Here is a 16,603-nt window from a genome sequence, read left to right on the forward strand (position 1 = left end):
AGTGGCCAAGGGAGGATCTTGGGCTGTGAATGTTCCATTTAATCCCTTAACTCCTCTGAACGGCATCTTCCCATCCCTCTCCTTCTCAAACATCACTCCATTGAGAAACTGAGCAATATAATAAAAATCCTCTAGGCCCTTTTCCTCCATGCCCATTCTGCATGCTTCACTTTGGGAAAGCTTATTAAGAAGGAGCTAATGGACTTGCAAAGTTGCTGTGCAAGAAAATATGAAGGAAAAGCTTTATTGATTCATTAATAGCTTTAAGGCCAGAAGGGACCATTGTGATCATCGTCTGAGCTGCATAGAAGACCTAGCTCAGGGTGTAATCATTGTACCTTGTTCTTACGGTGCAGTGTAGGGGATAGTTCAGTTATTTGGGTTGTTGGAAACTAGCAAGGCTAACACTTTGGGATGATTTAGTCTTGGTGTTTCACCGGTTAAATGGGAGCTGATCATGGGATGTCATTGCTGATGAGTTACTTTGCCTTTGGTCACTTTCACACTTACTGTATAGGGACAGGACATCAGCATTCATGCATCTGGCTGGTACAAACTGCCGATATCCAAGCTGAGACTTTAACTTTGATCTTGTGGCTTTTCTATTCTGAGAACTCTTTGCTTGTTGCTTGTACCAGCTTCCTGCCTCATTTGTCATCTTGCTGAAGGATACTGCCCGCCCCCCCATCCCCCCCAGCATTTGCATTTCAAATGTGGTTTTCTGCGTTGGGACTGTGCACAAAATGTTGTGGAGGGTAGCAAAATCTCTGAGATAATCAATGTTTTGAGGAGGGGGAGGGATAGCTCAGTGGTTTGAGCATTGGCCTGCTAAACCCAGGGTTGTGAGTTCAATTCTTGAGGGGGCCATTTAGGGATCTGGGGCAAAAATTGGGGATTGGTCCTGCTCTGGGCAGGGGGTGGACTAGATGACCTCCTGAGGTCCCTTCCAACCCTGATATTCTATGATTCTACCATCAAAACAAGTGGTCCCAAGCAGTCTTTAACAAGGTGCACAAGCACCAAAGTACTTGGTAACCTCAGTGGATACCAAAATTAACCTCTAAAGACATGCCTGCAAAAACGGTTTCCCTCTCAGATTGCCTAGCCCATGTCCCCTTTAGACAGTGTCCCTTGCCATAAAGCTGGAAAGGGCAGATGCTGGTAGCAATTTGTAATTTGAGGCCTTCTTGACAAAAGTTCTTGTACAGTGACTCTCTCCTACCATGAGCAAGAGTTGGAACAAGTTTTCTTTGCTGCTTCTCAGGTTGAACACCTCAAGGATGAGAGGTCTCTGTTACAAGAGCTTCATTCCTGTACTTCTGTAAGGCTGCTACCCTTCACTCGGTGTTGCCCCCTCTATGAGGCCATAATAAATCACAACTGTGTACATGTCTGGTTGTATCCCCCCTTCCCAACTATCCTTCACAAGTTGCTTAGACACTGGTTCATCAGAGCACCTAGACACTGTGCCTAGCTATTAGCATGTGAGTAGTTTTATTGATTTTTAAATGGGATTACTCATGGTTAAAGTTAAGTGTATGCTTAGCTGCTTTACTGGATTGGGACCGTAGATTATAAACTGCTTGGCGCATAGTCCATTAATAAAACTTTCAAAAGTAACAGACAATGAGGAGCCGAAGTTTCATTAAAAGTCAATGGGACCTAAGGTCCTAGGTGCCTGGGGTTTTGGCTCTTAAGTAACTAATGTGCTTTTGAAAATGTTACCACCTGTCTTTGTGTACTATAATGAGACCCTGATTTGGGCCTCTGGGGCCCAGTCGAATATAAAATACGAATTACAAAGCTCAGAGCTGCCTCTCCACTCCAACAGTCCGGTCACCCACAGCAGTTCCCAGGAATAACCCTACAGAAAGACCCCAGCACTCCTGTTTGTGTAATTAACTCTACACTTACACTAGGACTGGCTGAGCTGCCTGCTGAATGTGCTACAGCTGATCTGAAACCTGCAGAGCTGAGCACTTTGTTAAACCAATGAAAGTGACAAGTGGCTGAGCTAGAGAAATGGTAAATGGGGAAATATTTGACCTTCAGATTTCAGGTGGGTGAAAAGGCACAGTCGGACATTTATTTGTGCCTAGGGACTGTAGTATACATGCCACATAAAAGCTTCCTGAGCAACGTGCAGGCAAAACTATGCAAACTATTCCTTGATCTTCCTGTGGCAGGTGGATTTTTAGAGCCTGGGGTTTATACTATACTTCTGGGGGGTTATCAGCTCAGCGTTACTAAATAGCTGTTCCTGAATAATTCCATGTGTAGGCAAGCCCCAAAGGTGGAAATTTGCACTGGGATAACTACATTGATTTAGCTGCACCTTGGCCAGTCCCTAATTTAAGAGCTCTCTGCATGTCTCTAAAGCCAAATTTACGGATAACGTCTTGGTTTAAGTTGCAGCATTGCAAGCCCTGCTCTGTGCCAGTACTTCGTGTCTGCATTAGGGGTCTGCCCCACGGGGGCACCTATCTTGGAGTAGGTGCACTGGTGTTCACATCTCTAATGCCGTCGAGTTGGCCCTAGATGTAGCTCTTGGGGATGTTACCTCTGCTGTTCTGCTGGAGCTGTATTCTATACTGTGCCCTCCTGAGGTACTTCTCAGTCCCTGTGCTTGGTCCTCCATTGCTAGGAGTCTGCTCTCTGCTCTGGTCACACGTTCCAGGCAGAGGGAAGGAGCAGACCTGGCACTGTGGGGTGCACGGATAGCATACCTGCAAGCAGGGGGGTGAGTGGGCCTGCATCTTGGTTGGGGAGGAAAGTTGTCTTCAGTCAGTGCACAAAGAGGTTGAGAGAATGGTCTTGGATGGCTCCTACAGGTCAAACTAACCTACTGAGAGATCTCAAAGTAGCTTCAATGGGGGAGGCTCTTCCCAGTTTCATCATTTCCAACCCTAGCTTAGTGCAGAAATTGTATCAACAGGGCAGCATGGGAGAAACTATCACTATACTTAACCCTGCCACTAGGGTGAGAGGGCAGGGTTGGACTGAAGCATGTCATAACGTGGGGCCACACCATGCCCGCTTGTAGAGGTGATGGCCAAAGGGTCTAGAGACATGGGCTCCCCGGTACTTACTCCAACAGCTGGGATGTATCTCTTTGGGTCGGCTGGGTTCACTGTACTCCTGCTGCAGCCACTTTCTTCTGTTGGTATTGTGCCCTTTAGAGCACACCCCCTGAGATGCAGTGGGGCAGGTCACTCAACCTTCAGCAACAGCTCTGACAGACCTGCAGATTCATGGAGAAATCGCTGCAGCAGGTACACTCAGGTCACATTTTTTGGGGTTTCTTTACAACAGCAAGAGCTAGAGGCGCTTTTAAGCAAAAGCGTACTTGTCTGTGGGTGTCGGTGGCGTGGGCATGGGTTGTAATGCCAATGTCAATTCAGCTCTGTGAGAGGCTAGCCCAGTCGCTGGCCTATCTGCTGAAATTGCCAAGAAGTACACCAGTGATAGTGGTGACTTGGTCATCTATCCTTTGAGGACATGAGTGAGCAGTGCAGATCACCGAGTCGCTGTCCTCTTCCCTGCCAACCCCTTTGTAATACAAACCATTTCTTTTTGGAAGGAACCTTCAGTCTGTGGTGTCACCCCAAGTTTGAGGATCGCTGCCAGTCTGTGGTGGAGTTTATAAAGAGAGCAATCATGCACTCGAAAAATGGGAAGTTCCTTTACTTCCTGCGATCCAGGGTTCCAGGTGAGTCTTGCACCTAAAACTACTTACAACTTTTGTGTGTGTGTGCATTTGATCTGTGATCAGGCAGGACAAGTCCTAGAGCTGTGTGTGTTGGGCTCTGGTTTCGTGCGCTCTGACCAATACAATAACAAGTGTTCTCGCACATCCGCTTTGTATGTGCGGCTGAAAAGAGAGTCTCTCACCCACAGCTTGTTGTGGAAATAATAACCTTCCCCCAGGCGGGAGCTCATATCAACATCTCCCACACCCAGGAAGTGCAGGGATTACTGGGTAATCTCTAACTTTTTATCCACTTTAAACGAATGACATAGGTATCTGCCCCCATCCTTTGCAGTAGCCCTGGATACCTGCACTGGTAAGAAACACTTGTTAGCCAGTTCTTTTCATCACTAGCACAATGGTAATGCATAGCTCATTGCTATTACAGATGTGGCTGTACACGCTAGACAATGGACCCATCCCCTCGACACAGATTTCCTAGTGCTCCACGGTGCACATCACATCATACGCCTGGTTTTGTAGCCAGTTAACTGGTTGCTAAAACTTTACTGTTTCCACCAGTCTCAATGCTGCTACTCCTTCTTGCAGGCAGCTCAACACTTCACAGCTCTCCAGTCCTCCCCTTGATCTCGCTGCGCGGAGACGCACTAAGCAGTGCAGATGCATGGGAAGGTTTCCAAGTGATGAGCTAAATGTGAGCCTCAAGCAGTCACTACTGTAGATTCATAGTCCCTTGGGGAACAGCAGTGCTGGAATACATCCGTGCTTGCCACAAGAAGGGAGCATTAGTGAGGCTCTGTCAGTGCATGTTTGATTATGGTCTGCTAGGAAACAGGCTTCCTGCAATTCCAACCCTAAAGTCAAACTCAGTACGCTTGCTCATGGTTCCCAGCTGCCCCAGTGCAATCGGACAGCAGAACTCGCGCTCATGTTGGGATGTTCCGTCACCGGCTCCTTCTTCCCCCTGTATCCAGAAGCTGATGGGATAAATCCAGCATGAAAGGAAGAAAATACTTCTGTAAAGTGAATAAATGTTAAACTGATTTGACGGGGGCAGTAATGGGGTACAGAAGTTCAAGTGGGGATGCACAGTGACCCCTGAATTAAATGGCTGGAGAGTGAGGAATCGGCACATTCAGCCACGCTCACATAGGAAGTTGCAAAGAGCTGGAAGTGAAGGGGAGAGTTATCTATACAGGTGTGAAGAGTGACAAGGGTGTGAACTTACATCTTGTATTGCAGTCCTAATTAGTGAGCCCAGATAAGATTGGGGCTCCATTGTGCTAGGCCCTCTGTGTAACTAAGGCCCTTCATTTTGGGGTTTTTATTAATTTCCTGGGAATTTCAGTGTTTGGTGAAAATAGATAAAAACTGTCCGTTGACTCAACCACAAGTCCATCCTTCCTCTTCGGTGTGTGGGGAGCCCATAAGATACATATGCGCACACCATGTCTTGGAGAAACTAATACAGCTCCCCGTACTCTTGTCTCCAACATACTGCCATGTGCTTAGACCTAAAAGATTCAGTTCTTCCAGACCCCAGACCTCCATGAAATCTCTCCTTCCTCTCTACAAGGAGAGTAGCTTATTTAAAAGCAACTTACTCCAGACAAGTGATCATTCCCCAGTGTAGGAATGGTCATTGAATGGCACTGCTCGCCTCTCTCAAACTGCACAGTTGGCCCTGCTGTCTCATCTGGATCTTACCACTTTCCTTGCGACTCCCCACTGGGGTGCATCCTGAATCTGATCAGGTTATGCAGCCCCTGTGCCAGCAGTGATTTCTGACCCTTTAAGAACAAAGCACTGTTACCTGGATATCTGGTGTGGTCTCCCTGAGTCAGAGTGCCTTGGATCCATATCTCCTCTGCACTTGTGTATGCTATATTGCAGCAGAAATGTTGTTAACCTCTTGGTGTGGGGGTTTCTATTGTGTATCTGGCTGTTAGCAGCGAGGCAGATGGCTAGCGCAGTATGCAAACCTCTTGCTGTGTCCCTGTAGTTCCTGGCTGAGCTCCCAGAGGCTTATTCCTCTTTGAGGGGGTAGGGGGGGGGAACCCTCGATTCCTTTTCTTTGCTTTCTCAAAAGCTGTCTCACTGCTTCCTAAGCTGCCTGGAGAAGTTGCAAGCCCATCTTAGTGTGAAGAGCTTTTGCCTTCTCTTCTTTCACTCTGCTCTGCTGGCCTCAGAGGCTTCAGTCAGAAAACGCCCTGCCAGCAGGAGGGAGTTAGAGTGGAACTAGCACTGAATCCTTCTGAAAAGACAGATAAAACACAGCCCTGCTGCTGCTGACCTCTCAGCTCTGTGGGTTCAGACCCACCCAAGCTAAGGTCAGGGAATCTCAGAACGGGGGAGGTAATGTGGGGAGGGGGAACTGGATGCAACTCCACTGGCAGCCATTCAAGGCTGTTCCGTGCATAGGCTGACTCCAGTGATTCAATGCAGTTCCTGCCCCCAGGGCTTGACACTGCTGCTGCCTTTATGCCCAGCCTCCTGGCCTCAAGAGTGAGTGATTTACCCCATGGTTTGAGGCTCACTCCAACCTGCCCTTCCCAGTGCTGGTACAGCTGTTCCCTGCTTGCACTGTGGAAACCCTCCAGTTCAGTCCCCTCCTTCCCCTCCCCCTATGATGCCCGTGTTCTTGAAATGTGATGTTTTTCAAAGCCCTGTTGCTTTCCTGCGTAAAGTGACGCTTCGGCTACTGCTGATTCCGAGAGGGCTTGGTTGGAAATGCGCACGGTCCTAGAATCTGCTTCACTGCTGGAAATGGCAGAACTGATGGGGCATTAATCAGAGGGGACTGTTCTCCCCGGATTTGCTCATGAGCCTGGCTCCCATCCATGTAGAACATGGCCAGCAAACCCATGCAAACTGAAAGCAATGGCTCCCTCCTCTTGAAGACTTTCCATTCCCCTGTGTAAAGCAGTGCCTTGGTTTCCTCTATCTCTGGGGCCAGTTCGCTCCCTCCTGGTTTTGATAAATAACTTACTTTGCTTCTAATAAAGCCGTACCTTGTTCTCCTATGTTTTGTTTTAAGGTCTCCCTCCAACACCAGTCCAGCTCCTGTATCCTGTCTCCAGGTTCAGCAACGTCAAATCCCTCCAGCACCTTTGCCGCTTCCGGATCAGGCAACTTGTCCGCATAGACCACATTCCAGAGCTCCCACTGCCCAAGTACGTTCTCATGGCTGGGGTGGGTGGGGAACTTTTCTGGTTCTGGGCCTAGACTCTAGAGGGCAAATCTTAGCATTGCAACCCCTTCCCTTTTCCTCCATTTGCTTGTTGGTACCTTACGTGACAGCTGTAGCATTTAGCCATGGAGCAGTGCGAGAGGAAATCTGTGTGTGTCGCTGGGAAAGGGGGGACATTGGGCAGGAGCAGCCACCTGCTTGTCAAGGCGAGGAGCTGTTGGAGCAGGGACGGCAGGCGGAATGACAGGTAGCAGCAGCAGACGAACAGACAAGAGTGGTGGCTAGCTGATGAATGGGGACTGTGGAGTCTTAGATGGCTCGCTTTTCTGGCTGAAGACCCCCTTGCTTTCCTGTTCAGTGTTGGCACTATTGGCCGTGGGTGGGGCGGCAGGAGGAATCTATCTGTAGCTTTCTTTAAATGTTCTGACTCATCGCTAAGATGTCTGCTCCTGCCTTTTCCAGGCCTTTGATCTCCTACATCCGGAAGTTCTATTACTACGACCCCCAAGAGGAGGTGTATCTGTCGCTGAAGGAAGCTCAGCTGATTTCAAAACAGAAGCAGGAGACTGAATCCTTAACGTAGCGAGGCTGCCTCGCCCATCTTGTCACTGTCACAGACGGTAAAATCCACTTGGCCATCCCAACCGTTATTCCATGCAGTTTAAAAAAAAATAAAAAAAAAAATCCTTGCTATCCTGTTGTTTTAGGGAAAGTGCGAGGAAATCCCAGCCAGGAGGTCAAGGCTCATCCTTGCTGACCAGGGTTTATCCTGGGGCTTGCTCCTTCTGGTCCCTTGGTTAGTGTGCAGGAAGATAACAATGTTCTGGTGTTTCATCTCTGATAGGGCTTGAATGGGGGAGGTTTGGTGGTGGTGGTGCATCCTGCCTCTGGCACTGTACACAGAGGTGGTCTCCTAAGTAGCCAAGACCCAAATCACGTAAGACTGGATGAACACACTGGAAGTCAGTGCAGGATACAGAGCTTTCCCCTCACACACACACGTGGTCAGGGAGTGAGCTCAGGCAGCTGCTACAGTGACAAGGAAGCTGCAATCCAGGAATGAAGACTGAGGGAAATACCTCGTAAGTAGAGAGTGGTTTTCTCCATTTCGGTGAGGGCGGGTGGGGAGCTGGAAGCTTGCTGATAGCCTTGAGTTTTGGGACACTGGAAGCTCGGGAGACGCCTCTCCTTCTCTACAAGACTTTTCTGCCGGCTGCAAAAGCAAATTGTTGGAGAGAATTGATTAACTGGGGAATTAATTAATCTAAGATTATTCTCCCGGTGCCCGAGTGGACTGACCTCCGCTAATTTATCTTCCTGTGAAGCTCCTTGGCACATCAGTGTATGCAGAGGAATCCTAATGACTCTTTAAATGGTATTAAAATGGATGGAGGGAACTGGGGGGTAGGGGAGATCACCAGAAACCTGAGTTGGAGGCAGTGATTAGGCTTAGTATTAACTGCATACACAGTTAAATTAAATTTCAGCCCGGCTTCCTTTTCGTGTGGGCTGACAGTGCCAGGGCACTGGGTTAAAGCTCAGCACAGTGCACTGTGTCGTGAGTAGGAGGTGAAGCTACCTTTTCCTTCCCCTTTTTTTAATCTAGAAGACAAAGGTTCCTGGGTCTGATTCTGTGCCAGGTCTCCAAGAGGTGCAGTGCAGACCAGGGAGAGAGAGGGATAGGTTGCTTTATGGCACTTTTGGGCCCTCCAGGTTCTAAGCTTCTCCAGGGATCAAAACAACCCAGGCCTGGAGCAGAGCAGTAGCCCATCCCAGTTTGCCTATGGACTGCAGCTCTGTCAAAAATCCCTGCAGTGCTAGCTCTTGAAGGTCCATCCCAGCATGCCATCTATACTAGAGCTTGCAAGGAATGGAGAGCGTTGGATTGTTTATGGCAGCAATATGCTGTCTGACCTGTGGGATGCTCTCTGGTCCATTGTGGCTGATTAACAGCCCTTAGACATCACTGAAGCAGAGTGATGACAGAATCTATCCCCATTTGCACTTTATCAGATGGGACAAGTTATATTTGATAAGGGGAGGTAGATGCTAGGCCTATATCAAACATGCATGGTAAAAATAAAGAGCAGTGCAAAGGCTGGGGGAGACAGTCTAGCCTTTCTGACTTAGAGAGGAAATGTTGCATTCTTGATGTGACTCTGATGGCTACCATAGTGCTAACTGGCATTGGAGTCTCCAGGCTTCTCAGAGACTTCAACTTTCTTGAGGGCGAGGGTGCCTTTGAATTGGCTCAGGATTTTGTGGCCACCATAGGCCTATCCTAGGTGGCTTAGGCCTCCATGCATGGAGTGAGGCATGTGCTGGATCTTGTTTCCAGGTAGGGGTTGGTGACTGAGGGTGGATGAGAGTTAAGTCTTGATCATTTCCAGATTATAGGGTGGGATTCGAGGCTAACATTGGGGAAGAACAAGTTAAGAATTACTTAGACAGATTAGATGTATTTTGTCAGGCCCTGCTGACTTGAAGGATCTTAGAATACTTAAGGAACTAGCTGAAGAGATCTCTGAACAATTAGCTATTCTCTTGGAGAACTCATGGAGGACAGGAGATGTCCCAGAACTGGAAAAGGGCAAATATAGTACATATCTATAAAAAGGGAAATAAGGACAACCCAGAGGATTATAGACCAGTCAGCTTCACTTTGGTACCCAGAAAGATAATGGAGCAAATAATAAGTTTGTAAGTGCATAGAAAGATAAGGTGATAAGTAACAGTCAGCATGGATTTATGAAGAACAAATGTCAAACCAACCTAATATCCTTTTTGGGAAAAAACAGTAGATGTGAACTATCGCGACTTTAGTAAGGCTTTTGATACGGTCTCACATGACCTTCTCGTAAGCCCAGTAGGGAACTATAGCCCAGGAAACCACCTATAAGGAGGGTGCCCACCTGGTTGGAAAAACATACACTCAGAGTAGTTATTAATGGTCAGTCAAGCAGGAAGGGCATATTAGGTAGGATCCCACAGGGATCTGATCCTAGGTCCAGTTCTGTTCGATATCTTCATAAATTATTTGGATAATGGCATAGAGAGTCCACTTACAAAGTTTGCTGGGCAGGGTTGCAAGCTCTTTGGAGAACAGAATTAAAGTTCAGAATGATCTTGACAAACTAGAAGAGTGGTCTGAATTAAGGATGGAAATTAATTAAGGACAAATGCAAAGTACTACAATTAATTGCACAAATATAAATGGGAAATGGCTGCCTAGGAGTGAGTACTACAGAAAAGGATCTGGTAGTTATAGTGGATTACAAACTAAATGAGTCATCAATGTAGTACTTTCAATAAAAATAAAAATTGAACATCCATTCTGGGATGTATTAGCATGAGTGTAAGCAAGACACAAGAAGTAATTCTTCCACTGTACTCAGCAATGATAACGTCTCAGCTGGAGTAGTGTGTCCAGTTGTGGCCACAACATTTTGGGAAAGATGTGGACAAATTGGAGAAAGTCCAGAGGAGAGCAACAAAAATAAGTCAAGAAAACATGATCTATGAGGAGAGAGTGGGAAAAATTTGGGTTTGTTTAGGTTGGAGAAGAGAAGGGGGTCGGGGAGAACATAAGTCTTTACGTAAGAAGTGGTTATAAAGAAGGTGATAAATTGTTCTCCTTATCCACTGAGGACAGGACAGGAAGTAATGGGCTTAAATTGTAGCAAAGGAGATATAGATTATACATTAGGAAAATCTTCCTAACTGTAAGGGTGGTTAAGTACTGGAACAAATTTGCCTAGGGAATTTATGGAATCTGAGTCATCAGAGGTGTTAAGAACAGGTAAGATAAACACCTGTCAGCGATAGTCCAGATAATACAAAGTCCTGCCTCAGTTCATGGGACTGAACTAGATGACTTATTGTGGTCCCTTGCAGTCCCACCTTTCTGTGATGCTCTGATGATGATTCCTGCAGTTTGAAGCTGGAGCTCACTGTTTCTCCCAGCAGAGCGATGGATGTGTTTTAATAGCTCCTCCACAAAGACTACTGGGCTCCAAAACTCTCTTATGGGATAATGCCCTGTGGCAGGCCACTAACAGGGAATCACTTGTCCTACCTCTTGAAGCACCTCTCCGCTATCCACTGCCCTCCGAACTCCATGGTGTGGTAGTGACCTGCGCCTGAGTAAACACTTGAGGTAGAAGTTAAAATGCCAATGGCTATTTTATTGTCTGATTGGTAAACAATGTTGAAGCTTAGCAAGAGGAGCAAGAGAATTTTCTTCTCCACCTTTGCACCCACAGGGAATTGTTTGGAGTGCTTGATAGCCTGATAAATCCTCTCTGCCTCTGCTTTGAAGCAGATCTTTCAAGCTGTGAGGAATTTTCCATCTACTTCATGGATAAAATGGATCAGACTGAATCTGCTGACACACAGAGGCAGATTCACTTCCGATGGGGACAGATGCTAGGTCTCCTCTAGGAGTTCTGGTGTGTTCTGCTTGCTGAGATTAGAGGTATTAAGGAAGCTTCCGCCTGCAAGTTGAACCAGTCTCCCATAGCTGGTGTCGTCCTGTACTGCATAATTCCATGATTTGTAGAATCTACCTCTTGGTGCAGGATTTCGTTCCAGCTTTTTCAGTTCCAGTATCGTTCCAGTATTTTAAAAAAGCCTCTAGCCTTTAGGGTTGTGAAGGAAACCTTAAACCTGAGCTGAATGTAACCAATGCAGTGATGTTTGCAGAGAGCCTGGAACAACAGCTCTGGGAGGCCTGGACTGGCCCATGCATCTCAACGAGCTGTTACCGCTCAAAGCTTAGAAATGACACTTAAAATGCCAACATTATCTATTTAGTTCCTGCTTAAAAGATCAGCAGTTACTTGGCTAACGTGCTTATTTCCCAATCCCAAACTGCTCCCCATGCCTTCTCAGCTGCCAGCAGTCCTGCCCCGCCAAAACACCAGCTTCCCCCCCTAGAACTTCCACGATGCCGTGATGCTAGTACTGACGCCTAGTGTGCACTGAGAACGTTTGGCACTCTGCAAAATGGCACCCTGAAATAACATGCAATTTGACCCTCTTGGTTGGGTTGTCAGCAGGGATTGTACCTGGTGCCTCAGGATCTGAGAGCTTGAACCTCTACTGCTTGAGCTGAGGGCCATGCCCATTAGCTAAAAGACAGTAGCAGACTCTCACCCCAATGTTTGGTCTAGCCACTAGAGGGAAGCCACGCTGTTAGCGAGTTCCAACCCCCCCGGGGCTTCCCTGTTGTGCCAGATGCAGTAAAAAACCCCCTTCAGTTTTGAATGGAAACTAAGCAGGTGCAAAACTTCCAGAATCTCGGGGTGGGGTGGGGTGCAGTACACAGGCTCTTGTGACTTGGAAGCAAGTGTAGACTCCTGAGCCAGTGATGGAAAAAGTGCCCCAACTACGGCTGTCTTTGCATCCCTTTCTTCATTTTCGAAACCAACTAGAAACCAGGGCGGTTCAACGCATGGTACTGGGTGCTAACCACCCAAAGCCTTTCCAGCTTCCGCCGTTTCAGGGGAAGAGGACACACTTCCCCCATTGAGCCTTTCTGGCTACTATAGAAGGACTCGCATGAGGGCTTCCCTCACCCTTGGGGTCCCTACAGTCTGTTGTCCCTGCCGATGAGGTAAGCCTTGTATGTGGCTTCCTGTAGGTCACGTGCCTGCAGTTAGTCAAGTGACTGTGACCTCCGCTCCCCATGGTCATGACAGGTGTACTGGGGTGTCTGCATGTGCCCTGAAAGCCCCGTGCCCTGTTACAGGCAGTTTTTGAGTCCTTCGTTCAGTATCACTCTGTCTTGTGTACATGAGACAGGAGGGGTTTATATGGGAATGGTTTTTTTGCCCTTGACAAACAGTTGCAAGGGTTGTAGAATGTTTTTGTGCGTTTTCCCTGAAATGTGCAAGCTAGGACGTGCTTCATAAATCCCCATGTGTAAATAGTTAACTCTGGCTCCTTAGCCAGGCCAGAAGGTGCTGGGTAAGGGCTTCTCTAGCTATGCTGGCTAAGCAGATCTGGATTATACTCGGACTAAACCAATTGCTTTATGTGAGAGGCTAGTGCTAGCTTGGGGTCTTTCTCCTCTCCAAAGACAAAAGGAGAGCTAGAGATGGGATGGGCAGATCAATCTGATAATGGGGTGGGGGGTTCCCCAGCTGGGACTCTAGGTGTGAGGTAGCTCAGGAAACATACTTGTAATCTAACCCCTTGAAGCCAAGAGCTAGGCTTCTAGGAACAAGCTGTCAATACTGGCATCCAAGTGGTTAACAGAATGAGCAATTAACTGACTGTCTCAGATTTTGCCAAGGAATGGAGTTCTACCGCTCTGACTGGGGGGAGCCTTGCTTCCTCTTTAGCTTACTCTTTATCCACGTTGCTGGGTCTGTCCGTATGGAAGTTCCTATGCTCCGCTCTGCACTCCTGTACCAGCATAGCTCTCCTGTGGGAGTCTCTGATCTGCATTGGAGTCTTCCATGTAAAGCAGGCTGACTAATTCTTTTACTCTTCTCTCTCCAATTAGGAATTTGCTTGCTGAGATCCTGTAGCAAAGAGCCTAAGCAAAGCTACAGCAGAAAGGAGGCCCGAGAAGGGGGAAGCCTGCCTCTGCAGTAGTGACTTCTGCTTGCAAGCTCTTTTGTCCTCTGAAGAGGATTCAGGACCCCAAGAAGCACAGCAGAATGGAAATGAGAGCTCTGGCTCCTGGTTTGGGGATGGAGCCTTTGACAGCAAGTGGACTAGATCCCAGACTCCTCGCAGAAAGGAGAATGTCATGGCACTATTTCTGATTTACGTTTTTATTTTTGGTGTTTCCGTTCCTCAGCATGGGAAATACTGTTTTTAAGAGCAGCTGGATTTTGTAACACCGCAGATTTGAGGGTGAGGGAAGAGAGGGATCTCGCAGCAAGAGTATCCAATCCAGCCATCCTGGTGAAACTGCTCTTTGGCTACCATCCATGTGGCTGTGGCCAAAGAGCTCTTGGGAAGCAAACTGAGCCAGATTTGTGTGCAGCTATGTAGAATAATTGTGGGGGGGAATCAGCACTCAAACAGTGTGCAGCTGTGTAGATCCTGTGCTTTCTAGGAGACTGGGCAAGAGCCAAACCTATCCTCGTTTAGCCGAGATTTCCTACTGGATTGCAGAGTGGTCCTGTGCACTTTCACATCCTACCCAAGGAGGGGAACAGAGCGTTCCCCATTCAAATGTTCTGAAGCCTTCTGCCAGTGAAATAGCTTGTAGTGTTGCGGGGCAAGAGGCTATCAGCCACCCAGCAAATGCCAGAAGATCTAGCCCAAGAGTTTTTCAGGCTAAAGTCCTTTACAGTTCTTCCTGTGATAGCCGTGGAATCTGGCAAAGCTGTTGTCTAAATTCCAGCAACCCATGAGTCAAGGGCATTCCTGCCTCACTGAAGCAATCTCAGCACTGCAGAGCCATGGGGAGTTTTGTTATGGCCTTTGTGCTGGCTATTCCCAAAAGCTGCAAATGAAAAGGCTTTTTAATCAAAGAAGCAGTGTCGAATCCTGACAACAAATTGCTAAGGCTGTTGTGGGACATCTGAGACTCAACAGACAGGAACACTTTCTTCACCCTAATCCTAGTTTAGGTGGGATGATTCAGGAGAGAAGGGTGATCCCAACATAATTGGAGACCGCTTCCTGATCTTCCTGTGAGGGTGATGCTCTGTATTTCTAGCCTTTCTGGTGATGAACTAGAATGTGATGATCTGGGAGTAACAATCCCTGAAGATGGGGCCAGTAACAGGAGAGCTAAAACAGTGTTGCTTCTACTGCATTTGCTATGTGTCTCCTAAATTTTCCATGGCTTACTGGGTTTGGCACTAGTAATAGCTCTCTCATCTCAAGGAGTCTGGTCTGCTGCTGCCTTTACAGCTGCTGAGGAGTTGTTTTCATGGCAAAATGTAGTGTCTGCCCTTTGGGGATGAGACCTTTCTAAGGAGGGATCTCACGTTCTGTATATTTAAACTAAAAATTCCTCTCAACATGACGCCTGTACACCTCCCCTCCCAGCAGCCTGGTGATCTGGAAGTTGTGATGTTTGTGTCTGGCACTCGGGTTGTGGTCGTCTTACCTAGCAGTCCTTTAGCTGAGTTCTGAGTGTCCCTTATGTTGGATGTATCAGTTCGTGAGCCTTTAGGATTTGCACCGTTCCTTAAGGAATGATGTACATATTGAGGTTAGAGAGAGTAGCATGAAATCTGCCTGGCTCTCTGTAAAGAGCTCCTATAGAGGGGGCTGGAGGCCAGGGCTCTTCCTTTCCTGTGTAAATGAGCACAGCTTCACTTCCGGATGAAACCACAACAAAGTTTAAGCAGTCTCTAGAAATACCTCGTCTGAAAACAATTGCTACTGAATCTGCATCCCGTTGGTGGTTACCTATTTGGGCAGGGGATAGCAGAGAGGGAGGAATACCCTCTGAGACTGGTCATTTACAGTATGTCTGCACTGCCCCCCCCAAAAAACCAACCCATGACTGCAAGTCTCGGAGCCTGGGTCAGGCTCCTGGGGGCTGAAAAAGCAGTGTAGATGTTCCTTTTTTGAGCTGCAGTTCAGGCCCTGAGACCCACCTCCCTAACCAGGTTTCAGAGCCCAAGTGGGAACGTCTATGCTGCTGTTTTTAGCCTGTTGATCTGGACTCTGAGACTTGCTACTTTGGGTTACTGCAGTGTAGACAAAGCTGTAGCATGTCTTGTTCTCTTGTGAAATTTGGGTTCTTTAGGTCCATAGCACAACATGACCCACCAGCGAGGCCTCCAGAAGTTTAATCTCTCTCATTCTCCCCCGCCAGCTGGAGATTTGCAGTTCACATAGTCGTGGGTATGGTTAAGATTAAGGCGCAAACAGCAAGTTGGGACGAATGCTCCACAGCTCCCCATCCGCGCCGCTTGGATGCACAAGACTGATTGCATCTTCCTTTACAGTGGGAGGTGGCCTGGATGTGACCGCGATCCCTAGATGTGTAATCCCTCCAGCTTTGATACACCTCATCCTAGCCATGGATTGAGAATCCAACTGTTCAACCTCCAGCAAATTCATACACTGGAAAAATATCTGCTTCCCCAGAGTGACTGCAAAGGAGGATCTGATACCTCCAAAATGTCTGTACATTTATGTGCAGCTGCAGACTGACAGCTTATTAACCTTCCCTCTAATTGGACAGCTCTGCGAGGCACTGGATTGGGAGAGCAATGCGGAGTGCGAAGGAGCTGGCTATTGGATTAGGATGGTTCCTTGATTTCTGCCAGCCGTGGCGAACACCTGCAATCAACATGGGTCTGGGAGTCTTGTGGGTCTGCTCGCAAGGAGTCAGGGGAGGACCTCCCCCCCCCTCCCAGCCCCCCACTAAATTTGGAAGATGTCTGTGCTGTTTCCCACATACCTCCCACCCAGTTCTTTCTGGAGCTGATAAAGATTCAAGCTGTCAAATTGATGCTGGATTTGGGGAAGCAAGATGGAGACTTAAATAGCCAGGCTGGAAAAAGAAGAGGAAATGCATTTGGAAGGCCCAAACACTGAAATAACCCATAGAGTGAGCTACTATCCCTAAATGGGATTGTCTGGGCAGGGAATTTTTTTTGGAGGGGGCGGGATAAAAACGCACAAATCTACACCCCAGCATTGGCTGGTTTAAAGAGAAATGCTGATCTCCGCTATTCTGACCTCTTCATTTTCTGGCATGTTTTAATTCTCCATGTCCCTCT

General features: G+C 47.6%; 1 protein-coding gene across 2 annotated transcripts in view; it reads left to right on the forward strand.

Moving 5' to 3' along the window:
• Nucleotides 1-16,368, forward strand: part of SOCS7 (suppressor of cytokine signaling 7) — a 33,422-nt gene extending 17,054 nt beyond the window's left edge. For both annotated transcript variants that reach the window (XM_073326258.2, XM_073326259.2), the window contains 4 exons: nt 3,581-3,709; nt 6,747-6,882; nt 7,362-7,519; nt 13,408-16,368. In XM_073326258.2, the coding sequence (XP_073182359.2) occupies nt 3,581-3,709; nt 6,747-6,882; nt 7,362-7,482 (386 nt within the window). In that variant the 3' untranslated portion in view covers nt 7,483-7,519; nt 13,408-16,368. The remainder of the gene's footprint in view (nt 1-3,580; nt 3,710-6,746; nt 6,883-7,361; nt 7,520-13,407) is intronic.
• Nucleotides 16,369-16,603: the final 235 nt, after the last annotated feature.

Source organism: Lepidochelys kempii, chromosome 27 (assembly GCF_965140285.1).
Source record: "Lepidochelys kempii isolate rLepKem1 chromosome 27, rLepKem1.hap1, whole genome shotgun sequence".
Classification (NCBI taxonomy): domain Eukaryota; kingdom Metazoa; phylum Chordata; order Testudines; family Cheloniidae; genus Lepidochelys; species Lepidochelys kempii.